The sequence below is a fragment of the Nycticebus coucang genome, chromosome 20, assembly GCF_027406575.1.
Source record: "Nycticebus coucang isolate mNycCou1 chromosome 20, mNycCou1.pri, whole genome shotgun sequence".
Taxonomy (NCBI): Eukaryota; Metazoa; Chordata; class Mammalia; order Primates; family Lorisidae; genus Nycticebus; species Nycticebus coucang.
This window is the reverse complement of record NC_069799.1, coordinates 68,584,505-68,598,932: the sequence shown is the minus strand read 5'-3', so window position 1 is coordinate 68,598,932 and position 14,428 is coordinate 68,584,505. Positions and strand designations below refer to the sequence as shown.

The 14,428-nt window shown below is 46.6% G+C and overlaps 1 protein-coding gene across 7 annotated transcripts in view; it reads right to left on the bottom strand.

Moving 5' to 3' along the window:
• The window catches only part of IDI1 (isopentenyl-diphosphate delta isomerase 1), a 38,992-nt gene extending 25,114 nt beyond the window's left edge, over positions 1–13,878 (bottom strand). The window contains exons 1-6 of one of the 7 annotated variants that reach the window (XR_008376272.1): positions 12,804–13,228; positions 8,163–8,338; positions 7,426–7,518; positions 6,891–7,021; positions 4,894–6,164; positions 4,532–4,843 (exon numbers count right to left, since the gene is read on the bottom strand). Coding sequence is in view for 5 of the 7 variants with exons in the window: in XM_053573056.1 (XP_053429031.1) it covers positions 5,847–6,164; positions 6,891–7,021; positions 7,426–7,518; positions 8,163–8,338; positions 12,804–12,931 (846 nt within the window). In the remaining 2 variants the exon portion in view is untranslated. The other 6 variants (XM_053573056.1, XR_008376273.1, XM_053573057.1 and 3 more) reach the window with 6 other exon arrangements.
• Positions 13,879–14,428: the final 550 nt, after the last annotated feature.

Sequence of the window (14,428 nt, the reverse complement as noted above, 5' to 3'; positions counted from 1 at the left end):
ATCTCATACGAAGAGAAATTGTGATCTTTTATATCCTATTTGATAGATAAAACACTGATTTTTGACATATCTTATTTTATACATCTAATAGTCTGATCACACATGGCCCACAAAGATAATACATCCAATATAATCAGATGCTAAATCTTGGTTTTCAAGGGACCGCAGATATCAGTCAGTGTTGGCACAGTCAGGGAAGGAGCCACAGATATCAGTCAGTGTTGGCAGAGTCAGGGAAGGGGCCACAGATATCAATCAGTGTTGGCAAAGTCAGGGAAGGAGCCGCAGATATCAGTCAGTGTTGGCACAGTCAGGGAAGAGGCCGCAGATATCAGTCAGTGTTGGCACAGTCAGGGAAGAGGCCGCAGATATCAGTCAGTGTTGGCACAGTCGGGAAGGGGCCACAGATATCAATCAGTGTTGGCAAAGTCAGGGAAGGAGCCACAGATATCAATCAGTGTTGGCACAGTCAGGGAAGAGGCCGCAGATATCAGTCAGTGTTGGCACAGTCAGGGAAGAGGCGGCAGATATCAGTCAGAGTTGGCACAGTCAGGGAAGAGGCCGCAGATATCAGTCAGTGTTGGCACAGTCAGGGAAGGGGCCTCAGATATCAATCAGTGTTGGCACAGTCAGGGAAGGGGCCGCAGATATTAATCAGTGTTGGCAAAGTCAGGGAAGGGGCCATAGATATCAGTCCGTGTTGGCACAGTCAGGGAAGGGGCTGCAGGTATCAGTCAGTGTCGGCACAGTCAGGGAAAGGGCCGCAGATATCAGTCAGTGTTGGCACAGCCAGGGAAGGGGCCGCAGATATCAATCAGTGTTGGCACAGTCAGGAAAGGGGCCATAGATATCAATCAGTGTTGGCACAGTCAGGGAAGAAGCCGCAGGTATCAACTAGTGTTGGCACAGTAAAGAAGGGGCCACAGATACCAATCAGTGTTGGCAGAGTCAGGGAAGGAGCTGCAGATATCAGTCAGTGTTGGCACAGTCAGGGAAGGGGCCGCAGATATCAGTCAGTGTTGGCACAGTCAGGGAAGGGGCCGCAGATATGAATCAGTGTTGCCACAGTCAGGAAGGGGCCTAAGATATCAGTCAGTGTTGTCATAGTAAAGTAGGGGCCTCAGATATCAGTCAGTGTTGGCACCATGGTGAAGCAGGTGTGCTGTTGCTCCACTGGACCCTGGGGCTGTGTTCTCAGTTGGTTGAGTTGGCAGAATACCCAGTGATCCTCCCAGAACACAGGAGGTTTGTGAGTTGCTGCCACAGGCCCCGTCCCCAGCTTCCTACCCTCCCAACCTCCCCTACTCGTGGGAGGCTGCCCTGGCAGCATGGTCCTTAGAGTGTCCATCCCTTAACTTCATCTAGGACAGAAGCCTTGTACATGAATAAGCAACTCCACATTGTGGCACAGAGGGTCGTCAGGCCCCGCCAGGTTCTGTCCAGCTGTGCCCTGTGTATAACAGTGATTTAGGATAACAGTGGCCCCGTCAAGGGTGCTAGGATGGAAAGTCCATTGCCCTGATTGTAAACAAATGATTTAAAAGTTAATTGCTTTGAGACTTGACCTCTACAGTAATGGTGCGTGGTGTTGGGAGGCTGTGCCAGAGGATCACCTGAGCCCAGGAGCTCCAGGATACAGTGAGCTGTGATGAGCCACGACACTCCAGCCTGGGGTACAGAACGAGATTCTCCTTCATACACAAAGAAGCAAAAAACGAGCTAATTGGTTTGACTTCCACTTCTGGGAGGTGACATACTTCAGAATCTCAGTCTTTTGTCTTGCAAGAAGTTGACCAATTCTGGGAAACAGCTCAAAAAGTCAAGTAGTTAGCTAAGGGAGAGAAGTATAAAAAACATATAGGGGTCATTGAAATCTGTCCATGGTGGCAGTTACAATCTCCGTCCAACTGCGTCTTTGTAGTTCGTTCCTCAATCTTGGAGAATCAGGACATCCATCTACCTGCTTCTGGCTGAAACCGGATGTAGTTGGGATGAGAGGTATGGGAGCAGGCACTTTCTGTGCACCCCAGGGGGACGGGGACATAGACGTGTCCTCTGCATATTTCTTTCTGTCAGGTGTGACAGAAACACACAATTATAGTAATTATTATGATTATTATTGAGACAGAGTCTCAAGCTGTCACCCTGGGTAGAGTGTCGTGGTGTCACAGCTCACAGCAGCCTCAAACTCTTGGGCTTAAGCGATTCTCTTGCCTCAGGCTCCCAAGTAGTTGGGACTATAGGCGCCCGCCACAACCCCTGGCTATTTTTTTACTCTTGTTGTAGTTGTCATTGTCGTTTTAGCTGGCTCAGGCTGGGTTTGAACCTGCCAGCCTCTGTGTATGTGGCTTGTGCCCTATCCACTGAGCTAAGGGTGCCACCCAACTCACAATCATTTTTTTTTAAACTCAGAATAATTATTAATGGCAAGATAAGTAGCTGGATGTCAACAAAAGGCACCAAAGTGAAGTGACAAGAAAGCCCCTTAGAAACCGAGGGATCTAGGACTCGAGTTCAGAGGCCCTGAAGGGGACGCGTGGCTGTGTGGAGCTGGCTGGAGGCTGAACTGTTGCCGATGCTCCCAGCCTGCCTGCCTGTGCCCTGCAATGTTTCTCTTCCTAAGCCTTTCCTACCTGGACTTCCTGAAAATTATTCCTTTTTTCTTGGAATTAGGATCCTATTTTTTCCTTAATATACACCTCCCTGAATCTGCCAGGCAAATTTCTATGTCCATTCATTCTGGACATAAATCTGTAAATTACTGTAACCCTAAAGTGAAATGGTGCCACTATGCTTAGAGCCTGTTTTCTGCTTCCAGAAATCACTTCTATATAAACGTGTTGCCCGCACGGTGGGTCACCAGGTGACATCTCTGGCTTCCTAGGCAAGGGATCACTTCTCTGGAAACGACCTACAGTCACCAGAGCCAGAGTAAGGAAGGTGCCTGAACCTTTATCGTGGCCTCTCGGTGGAATATTTTCAAGGACATGTTTGTAACTTAGGATGGTCATATGCCACGATTATGTCGTTAAGTTAAATAACTGAATTCTAAGGATGCCTACTGTCAGCCAGAAACATAAAGATTGCAAAAATTTAAGTAATGTCTTTTAATTGTAATTAAATAGGTCTGTGAAGTCTCTCCTTCCTTCTCAGAGAAACTTGGGGGATGGGATGACGATGTCACCATGGGCCCAGAACATGCAGCCTCCTTGCCCCGGTGGTGAATGTTCCACGTGTGAGACTTTCTGTCCTCTCTTCCTGCTGTCCTCCCATGGCCATGGACACCTGCTCTGCTTGGACGTGGTGGGTCTAGGGTACCTGTGAGGCCCTGCATACTGGCACCGCCACTCCCCACAGACCCAGAGAAGGCATTTGTCACATTGCTACCCCCAGTCACAGCTGACAGAGGCCCTCACAGAGGCCTTATCTCTGTGAGATAAGGTGCACCTTTACACTTTCATACAGAGCGGTTTGTGCTGCTAGAATCCCATGCTTAACCCCCATCTCTGCTCCTGTCTCCCTCCCCCCCCCCAGTGGCTCAGCTGGAACCCTGTGGCATGTCCCCTGTGGATGGCTTTTTTTCACTCAGCAGCCCCTCCTGGTGCTGAGTCTCATTACACTGTGTGCTATACACGTTTACCCTCTAGGCCGCGTGTGCTGGAGACTCAGTCTGGGAGCCGAGTGTGCAGAGGAAAACTAAGAGTAGAGCGTTGGGAAAATTGTGGCCTGGCAACTTGTTGTTAGGTATTCACGTGCAGACACACATACCCTCAACAGCAAGTGCCCCGGTCCTGCTTCCCTGTACCTCAGGTGCTTCCTGGAGGCGCCCTGTGCCAGGCGAGAGAATAACATGCCTCCCTCCCTCCCACAGTGGCTTTTTTTTTTTTTGGCTCTTGTTCAGGTGTGGGATCAGAAGAAACAGTTTTGTAGAAGGCCGCCTCTCTACTTTGTCCTTAAAGAAGCTGGCAATGGTTTGGCCACAATCAAAAGTTATATGCTTTGTGAATTTTAAACAGTTGAAGAAAAAGAACCTGTTAGAGTCTCGATTGGCTTTCAAGTTCAAACCCCACATTTGCCTTTGTGGTCAGGACCACTGTATTCCAGGAGAGGGACCCTATTGTTCATAAGAGGAGGAGCCTAAGGGGTTACTAGGTCAAAGACCACTCACACTGAGGTCTCTGAGAGGTATCCAGGGACTTACCAACATCACATCTGACTTTTGCCAAGCTACTGAGTAACTAATTACATGTGGCTTTCAATCTAAAATTTCCTAGAAAATAAACTGAAAAACTAGTCAAGATATTACAAATGCATTTGAAATCATGTGATATTTATCACGTTGAAGCTTCAACAGGCAATAACTTACTACAGTATTAACAATTTAACAAACTAGACAACAGTATTAAAATGTGGTAATTTTTTATTGTTTTCACTTTTTAGTAAAATAAATACTTGTTATTTAGTCTTGCCTCAAATTATAAATTATCTGTTCAGGATTAACAAGAAATGAATATTTTTAATTTATAAACCATTTTGCTTTGTAAGAAAACAATTTTGTATTTTATTTTTCATTACTATTATACAGCATTTAAGGATAAGAAAACAGTCTTAAGGGTTCAAACTTGTGAAATATACCTGCGACAATTTATAAAAGTATATTAACTGAGGTACAATTTTTTTATACTAACATACACATATTCCAAACTTGAACTATTTAGTATGAACTCAGCCTTTTGCTTTGTTCTTTTTCTGTCCCTGCAACATGGCCTGACTTTGCAGAATAGTGGTTCTTAGCTGAGCGTGACTCAGTAGAGTGGCCCCAGGGACAACCAGTTCCAACTGGCTGTCATAGGAAGAGGGGTACAGTGGCATTCAGGGTGTAGAGCCAACTACCCCTCAGTGCACAGGCTGGTCCTAAGAGAAAGTTTTTCAGCCCAAATGGACGCTGAGCCCGGGGTAGGAACCCTGTGTACAGGACACATTTCCCACCTGTGTACAGCCCTCTGTGGCCCCTAATTCTGAGAACACAGATTTTGCTAATTGGCAAATAACATTTATTGTCTTTATTATTATTATTATTTTTTCAAAAAAAAAACAAGAGTCTGACTTTGTTGCCCTTGGTAGAGTGCTATGGCAACACAGCTCACAGCAACCTCAAACTCTTGGGCTCGAGTGATCCTCTTGCCTCAGCCTCAGGAGGATCTTGAGACTACAGGCGCCAGCCACAACACCATGCTATTTTTAGAGACAGGGTCTTGTTCTTGCTCAGGCTGTTCCCCTACTCCTGAGCTCAAGCAATCCTCCCACCTTGGCCTCCCAGAATACTGGGATTATAGGCTTGAAGAATGTGAGTCACATTCTTCCTCACAAACAGAATGTGCCCGGCTGGCAAATACTATTTAAAAGAAGACCTAACCTAACCTGTACCATTGCAAAAGCAAGGATTGCTCCTGGCAGACAAAAAGTGATCCAAAAACATTTTCCATAACATATCAAAAACAAAAGTGTCCCTGTTAGTTCAGATTTGTTATAACCGTATGTCTGGACAGGTTAAATTGTGTTTTATTTGTTCTCTTTCATTTCACAGTAACTTCTCATCACATATATGGGGTGTGTGATACAAAATGGTTAGTTGTGTTTTGTACACAAGTTGTAAATTACCTTAAGTTTATGAAGGTAATTTATTTATTAGTTAACTAATTTATTATTAGTTGTGTTTTCAACACAAGTTGTAAATTGCCAATGTATCATATGAGAGTTTTCTTAACGGGGAACCAAATTTTATAAAAAAGTAATTCTAAGTTTACCAAACAGAGAAATCCTGCAGTAATCATTCATCTCCACATTCACATTCTATGTATTTTCTCATGGTCAACAAACTGGCTCAAATGATTTAAGTTATCCCACCATTTAAAGAGAAAAGTCTCTACAATAATTTTAAACCACGGTGTAATCTTAACTTCCCCACTGGCTGCTTTTTTCAGAAGATCTTCCAGTTCTGCCTTGGACACGTAGCAGTAGCTTTTAACCTCATTGGGATCTGGATTCAGAGTCACGTTCTTCCTCACAAACAGAATGTAGTCAATCTCATGCTCACCCCAGATACCATCAGACTGGGCCTTGTAGTGAATTCGTGTCAAATAATTAATGTCTTCTGGAGGCACCTAAGACATCGAAAACAATACAAAAGAAAACCCTGTCATTTCAATATCCAGCAGTATCCCGAACAGTAGTTGTTGTTTGGAATTAGAATTTTAAATATTAATCTATCAATAATACAGAAGTAATGACAATACGTGGGAAAATTATCAGATTGTTATTTCAAGTGTCTTCGTTTTTCCCCAAACATATTGTTGATATTTTTGAAATAGTCCAAAAAAGGGCGGCGCCTGTGGCTCAGTCGGTAAGGCGCCGGCCCCATATACCGAGGGTGGCGGGTTCAAACCCGGCCCCGGCCAAACTGCAACCAAAAAATAGCCGGGCGTTGTGGCGGGCGCCTGTAGTCCCAGCTACTTGGGAGGCTGAGGCAAGAGAATCGCTTAAGCCCAGGAGTTGGAGGTTGCTGTGAGCTGTGTGAGGCCACGGCACTCTACCGAGGGCCATAAAGTGAGACTCTGTCTCTACAAAAAAAAAAAAAAAAAAAAAGAGATTGCCTGTGGCTCAGTGGGTAGAGTGCTGGCCTTGACAATGGTGGGTTCAAACCCGGCCCTGGCCAAACTGCAACAAAAAAATAGCTGGGTGCCTGTAGTCCCAGCTACTTGAGAGGCTGAGGCATGAAAATCGCTTAAGCCCAAGAGTTTGAGGTTGCTATGAGCTGTGATGCCATGGCACTCTGAGGAAGGGGGACATAATGACTCTCTCAAAAAAGAAAAAATAGAAAGGTCCGTTACTTCTTGCAAAGGAATTCCCAATTCCGCATGTAGGCGCCTCTGTGCTGCCCGTCGCACTCCAAGGGCATTGCTCTCCTCAAGCTCGCCTGGATTATTTAATGGATGACTGCAACATGTGTTGGTAAAACAATCTGGAAAATGTTAACATAGATGTAAGGTCAATTGTTCTGAATTGAAAGCACGTCTGAAAGATCAAAAAACCCTCTTATAAAGCAGCAGAAAAATATTTTAGGATTTTAAAATCGGTTATTATAATGAGCTATCAGTAATTATTTTGTTAAATGAACATTTCTACATAAGTTTTTATTAATCCCTCTATGGCCAAAACATCAGAATGTATAGATGATACAGGTTAAAAATATATATATATATACACACACACACAAACACTCCCCTCCCTTTACTGCTGTTTTACTGGGCTGCATTCTCTGTATACAGCACGTAATTGTGTCATTCATAGGATTCCCCTTGCGACTCTAGCTTTAGGAAACTCAGAGCACTAAAATGTACAAAATTGTTCATTAAGTAAACTCACCTGGAAAGGTAATTTTAGCCTCCGACCTCTGCTGTAGCAGCAGCTTATTTTCAGTGTTGAATAAGAAGACACTAAAAGCCCGATGCAATAATCCTGAAAGCAAAAGAAATAGAGTTATGTCTTAAAATACCAGTTATTTGCCCGAGTCTCTCCTGTGGTTCAGTGTAATGTTAGTAACCTGCTGCTGTTTTTGCATGTGGCTATGGTGGGGAGGACCTGGTGACCTTGTTTGCCACACCGCTGCTGGCCAAGCTTCCTCTCAGGGACATTTGTGTGTTGTACACCTGGGGAAGTGACACTCTCCAGTATTAGGAAGGAAGAATCAGGGGCCTGTCAAGTATTATATGTTAAGACTAGTAACCAAACTCACTTCATCAAGAGCTGCCAAAGTGGGCAGCGCCTGTGGCTCAGTGAGTGGGGCGCTGGCCCCATATACCGAGGGTGTCGGGTTCAAACCCAGCCCCAGCCAAACTGCAAACAAAAAAAAGCCTGGCATTGTGGCGGGTGTCTGTAGTTCCAGCTACTCAGGAGGCTGAGGCAAGAGAATAGTCTAAGCCCAAGAGCTGGCAGTTGCTGTGAGTTGTGATGTCACGACACACTACTGAGGGCGACAAAGTGAGACTCTGTCTCTTAAACAAACAAACAAACAAATAAAAAAACAGCTGACAGAGTAATTTTCTCATCTAACCTGAAATGCCCAGGTAGACTTTTTAACAAAGAATATCATGCAAAAGTACCTTTCTCAATGTTTTCATTCAGGTGACAATTCTTCTTAGTCTCAGCCCCAATTTTATTGTCATTTTCATCAATAAGTATACACATCTCTGCCAAGAGTTGAACTTGTTGCTCATCCAGATGGTTGGTATTTATCTCAGGCATTGTTAAAAAATGTCTTATTTGACCTAGAACACTACTTTTTAGAAGGAAAGACAAAGGCCATTCATTATATTATGCTTGTCTGAATGTCATTTCAATACAGTGGAGAGCGAGTCTGGTTCTCTGAGCCCCAGGAGCAATCTGGCCCTTTCTAAGGTGAGAAACTATGCTGCTGCTTGGCAGGCCCTAGATGCTCCTCTGTCTTTCATCACAATAACCCTCCTGGATGCCAAGCTCCATGTTCCACTGTCAACTCTTGTCCTCCAAGGCCCTCTTGTTGAGTGAAAGTCTCCCAATCGACTGATGGTGCAGAGGAATGAGTCCTGCAGTAACATGGAAGACCACCTACACTCTCATGGCAAGCGGCAATCTTTATTTCTTCCACCAAAGCTTATATAGGCACATAACTTAATCAATGAACACAAGACTTAAACCTTGGCCCCAAGCCTTTTACTGCCTGGTACTTAAGGGCCTATGGATAAATCAGATTAATTGATAACCATTTTACTAACATTATCTAAAGCTATCCTTATGGGCTAAGGTTTAACTGATAACTACTTTACTAAAGTTATTCTTATGCTAAGTAACCAAAAAAAAAATCACAAAACAAGATTCTGGGGAAATAAGCTGTTTGAATGCTTGACCATCTGGAGGCTGTTAATCATCTTTAGGGAGTAGTCTGGAAAATCCTGAGATATACAGGTGACTGCTTGCAGCCCTGCCTCCATGAAGCTCCTCTCTAAATCACTTTTACATGATTAGGTTCTAAGTCACATATGGAGTTCTATCCACCATTTTTTCCTTTCTAACTCACAAAAGACTTTAAACTTGCCTTCACAAAATGGAACCATTTAAAGGTTTACTTATAGGCTATTCGCCTATACCCTCTGCAGCCCTTGACAGTCAATCTCCTCCCTCTGCACACTTTCCTTCCTTAGGAATCTGTCTGTAGAGGAATGGACACCATGCTTGCAAAGGACAGTTACTGATTCTTATCACATTAAAAGGACACGCTGAGAACAGGACAGTCTCCTGGCAAGCCTAGAGAGGTTTTGTGACTTGGGGGCAATCCCCCAAGTAACTCAGTGTTCCAGAATGAGATAAGATCAGTCAGTCACTAGTAAGCATGTGATAAACATTGATGCTTAGTAGTTCTTCATGACGGTTGTGGGGAAAGAACACGGGAGGAGAGCGTGCGGCAATCCTTACGCACGCAGCCCTCATATGTAATTACCTTAACTCCCCACACGTGTTGTGTATAACCTTAATAAATAAATAGTCGTTACGGAGGGGGCTTGGGGCTACTCTGCAACTAAGGTTAGCCCGCCTCCCGCAAGTTTGTACTTCTAATCCGTGTCATGCCTGGTTCCTTCCTGTGGCGACCAAGACCAGGGCCAAGGGGTCGCGACATCTGTCCAGCTGTGGTTTGATCCTGACCTAACTTTCCATTCTTTTTCCGACAATAGCATTTCCCTTCTCCCTGCCTCTGCCTAGTTGCTCAATCTCAGCTAGGATCTATTTTCCAAGGTGTAATTCATCTGCCAAACAATCTATAACAATCTTTCTCAACTCAGGCTCCTAATCAGAAAAATGATTTGTGCGACTATTTTGTCAGTTCCTTCAGGGCAGTACAGAGCCAATACCATTCTAGCTAAACAGGAGAAACTTAATTCATATGTTTAATATGAATTCAACTTTTTCTATAAAGGGCCAGATAGCATTAACTCTGCCTTTGTAACACCGAGACAACCACAGGCAATGGATGAACTAGGCAATCTGAAACTGGGTAATGTTTACACTTGGGGTGGCTGTATTCTGATAAATATTTATGGACACTGAAATGTGAACTTCATCTAATTTTTATGAGTCAAAAAATATTTTCTTCTTTTTTCTCTAACCAGTTGAAAATGAGCCTTGGCTATAGTCTGACTCACGCTTTTTCAGCCAGCAGTTAGTTTCTAAGCTCTCTATACTTTCAGTGGAGTCCACCATACTAGAGAATGTAAACAACGCGTTGAAAACAAAGTTCTAAACATAAGTAGGACCTGGGATGGGCTGGAGGGGTGAGGAAGTCAGTAATGACTTTGACAACCAAAGTAATATTAACAGCAAAAAACTGAAAGTAACATTAAAACAAGACATCAGGAAGAAAAATACTGTGAAAAGTCTAGCCTCAATTTTTTTTTGAGACAGAGTCTCATTTTGTCGCCCTTAGCAGAGTGCCATGGTGTCACAGCTCACAGCAACCTCAAACTCTTGGGCTTAAATGATTCTCTTGCCTCAGCCTCCCAAGTAGCTGGGACTACAGGCACCTGCCACAACACCTGGCTATTTTTTTGTTGTAGTTGTCATTGTTGTTTAGCAGGCCAGGGCCAGGTTCCAACCTGCCAGCCCCAGTGTATGTGGCCGGCATCCTAACCACTGAGCTCCGGGGCAAAGCCTAACCTCAATTTTAAAAAGACCTACTTGCAACTTTTATAGGGCATTCTGTATCTTTGGGGGTTGGACCTGTCACAGACACCAACACTGGAAAGTGCTCAAGTTCTAGATATAAATGGCACAGTGGTCGGGCACTCACTCCCATAATCTCAGCACTCTGGGAGGCCAAGACAAGTAGATCACTTAAGCTCAGGAGTTTTAGACAAGACTGAGCAAGGGTGAGACCCCGTCTCTACTAAAAATAGAAAAACTAGTGGGGCATTGTGGACACCTGTAGTCAGCTTCTTAAGGCAGGATGATTGCTTCAGCCCAGGAGTTTGAGGTTGCCGTGAGCTATGATGCCATAGCACTCTACCCAGGGTGACGCCATAGTATTTGAACATTACCTATGCATATGTCATATACGTCATATATTATATATAATGAAGTTCTGGCCAAAACTGTATATGACCGTGGTCCTATTAAGATTATAATGGAGCTGAAAATTCCTATTGCCTAGTAACACTGCAGCCACCATGACGTGGTACAAGGCATTACCTTTTCTAGGTTTAGTCACACTCTTTCCACTGTGTTACACCTGCCTGCAGGGCCCAGTCACACACTGCAGGTTTGCAGTGAGTGGTACCATCTAGGGGTGTTAAGTGAACTGTGTTCCACCAGACACAATGGGCAAGAAAGCAACTTCTCAGAACTCCCTGGTCCCCCCACTATACATGGCTGTGCTGTAGATCACCTCTAGATCTCTTGTAACCCCTAATACAAAGGTGAATAGTTATTATACTGGGATAATGATAAGGAAAAAGTCTGTACAAGCACAGTGTAGATGCAACTTAAAAAAAAAATTACATTGGGGCGGCGCCTGTGGCCGAAAGGAGTAGGGCGCTGGCCCCATCGCAGGTGGAAGGTTCAAACCTGGCCCTGGCCAAAAACTGCAAAAAAAAAAAAAAATTACACTGATGTGGAAGGCATAAATACTGAAGATTGCCTATATTAAGTCATCACTCAGGTGGACTTCATTACTATAAAATTACTAGACTTTTCGAAATGACAATGTTCTAAGTCACACTGCTCTGTGTTTTCAGCATTTAGACCTTAAAACTAAACTTCCGTGGGCTGCGCCTGTGGCTCACTGGGTAGGGCAGCGGCCCCATATACCGAGGGTGGCGGGTTCAAACTCGGCCCAGCCAAAATACAACAAAAAATAGCTGGGCGTTGTGGTGGGCGCCTGTAGTCCCAGCTACTCGGGAGTCTGAGGCAAGAGAATCGCCTAAGCCCAAGAGGTGGAGGTTGCTGTGAGCGGTGAAGTCACAGCACTCTACCGAGGGCGGTAAGGTGAGATCCTGTCTCTAAAAAAACAAACAAAAAAATCAAAAACTGAACTTCATATCACAAGATAAAATGAGGACAAGCTTGATTTTGCATTCCTACAATAAGGAGAATCAGGCCGGCGGTGGCCCACGCCTGTGATCCCAGCACTCCGGGACTGGGCAGGTGGACGGCCTGAGCTCAGGAGGTGGCGACCGGCCCGAGCCAGGGACCTCGCCGGCGTGGTGGCGGGCAGCTGCGGTCCCCGCTACGCCGAGTTTGAGGCAGAAGGATCGCTTAAGCCCGAGGGTCTGAGGCTGCTGGGAGCTGTGACGGCACAGCACTCTACCGAGGGTGACGCAGAGAAACTGTCTCAAAAAAAAGAGAGAGTCACACCTTTCCAGACCTCCTGAGCCTGAAGCCAGATTCGGGATTTCACGAAGGCTCAGCTGACTCGTGACTCTGCCGCTGCTAGTTCACCGGAAAGTGTCAGTCCACAGCGCCCGGCCCCAGACACCCGACGGGCAGGCGCGGGGTCCCTTCCCTCCACACCCGGCGAGGCTCGACCCGCGTCCCGTCGCCTGACACCCCGCGTCGTCCTCCGCGTCTCCGGCGTCCCCTCATCTCATTCCCTAAGTCTCCCATGTGGTCCCCTAGTCCCCGGACCCGCAACTAATCACTCAACTCGTCTCCATCTGGTCCCTCACGTCACCCCATCTCACCTCCCGACTCCCGGTCTTGTCCCCGGGTCACCGTACCTGAGCGGCCTCCGGACCAAGTCGCCAGCCCGTCTGGGCGCGCGCGCCTTCTCTGCACCAACCACCCGCCGGCCCCGCCCACAGGCCGTGTGTCCAATGGCCCGTACCAGCATCCGCCCGCGCCACATGCCGCGACCAATCGGCGTCCGTGCGCCTGACGTCACGCTCGCTCCAGACAGTCGCGCGATGGCGCCACCTTTGCGCCCGGCCCTCGCCGACGCGCCGCAGCCTCGGGTCCCTGCGGAACCAGCCCCGTACTCGCCCGGTCCGGTGCTGAAGGGTGGGCGTCCCCAGCCTGAGGGGTAGGTGTTCGCCGCCGCGACCGTCAGGCGCCAAAGTTGAGCCGCCCGACACCCTGAAGAGGCTGCGCCATAACGCCAGGCGTTCCGAGGCGTACTCTTGGGGAGCAGGCCTGCCCCTTCAGATGCGCCTGCGCACTGCGTCCTGCTCGCCGGCCCACCCTGTCGGACGCGCGTGCGCACAACACCATACACGCCGTTCGGGCCTGGGACTTACGGACTCTGGTCGCTGGGGCAGGCGGTTTGCGGTACTGGGTTTCTGCACCTTAAAGCCGAGCACCTTCGCGGCTGGTCTTTGCCGACGGGACTGATGGGTGGGATGTTGGCCCACGGACTCCAGGTGGCCCCTGGCCCTATCCCGGACGGTGAACTGCGGACTCTGGATGACACCTGCCCCAAGCCGGGACGGAAAGCTGCGCGGACCTCCCCATCAGGGAGACGCTGCAGACGGCGATGGCCACGCTGTGAAACAGCAGGGAGACAGAATACAGATCACTCCGATGTTTTAAAAGCTTCAGTTTTCTCTACTGCACAAGATTACATGTGAAATTGTTTCTAAACTTTAAAATAACCCTGAAATGTACATAGGCATGGTATGGTGCCCAGTTCTCAAACTTTTATTTTTTTAAGAGGCAGTCTGGCGTTGTTACCTAGGCTTGAGTGAAGTGGCATCATAGCTAAGTGCAACCTCCAATTCCTGGGCTCAAGCGATCCTCTATGTTCAGCCTTCTGAGTGGGAGGACAGGCGTGTGCACCACCACCGGCTAACCTTTTCCGCATCAAGTATTTGATGATCCTGAAATGAAGGTTTTTTTTTTGAGACAGAGTAGACAGAGTTTCACTTTGTCACTCTCGTTAGATCTGTAGTGTCACAGTTGACAACAACCTCCAACTCTTGGACTCAAGTGATTCTCTTGCCTCCGTCTCCCTAGTAGTTGGGACTTTTTAAAAAAACTTTTATGTCAGGCGCCCCACCACAACGCCCGGCTATTTGTTTGTTTAGCAGGCCAGGGCCGGGTTCAAACCCACCAGCCCCGGACCATGTGGTTGATGCCCTAACCACTGAACTATGGGTGCCCAGCCTTCCCGGTTATTATTTAGAGACGAGGTCTCACTCTAGCTCAGGCTGGTGTTGAACCTGTGAACTCAGGCAATCCACCTGCCTGGGCCTCCCAAGTGCTAGGATTACAGGTGTGAGCCCACCGAGACCGTGCTGGGTTTTTTTTTTTTTCCTGTCTGAAATGTGCCTCCTCTTCATTCATTCTATGTATATTGTACTTCAGCTTTCAAAGTTCATTGAAGTATTGTGTCCTTGGTGCATTCTCC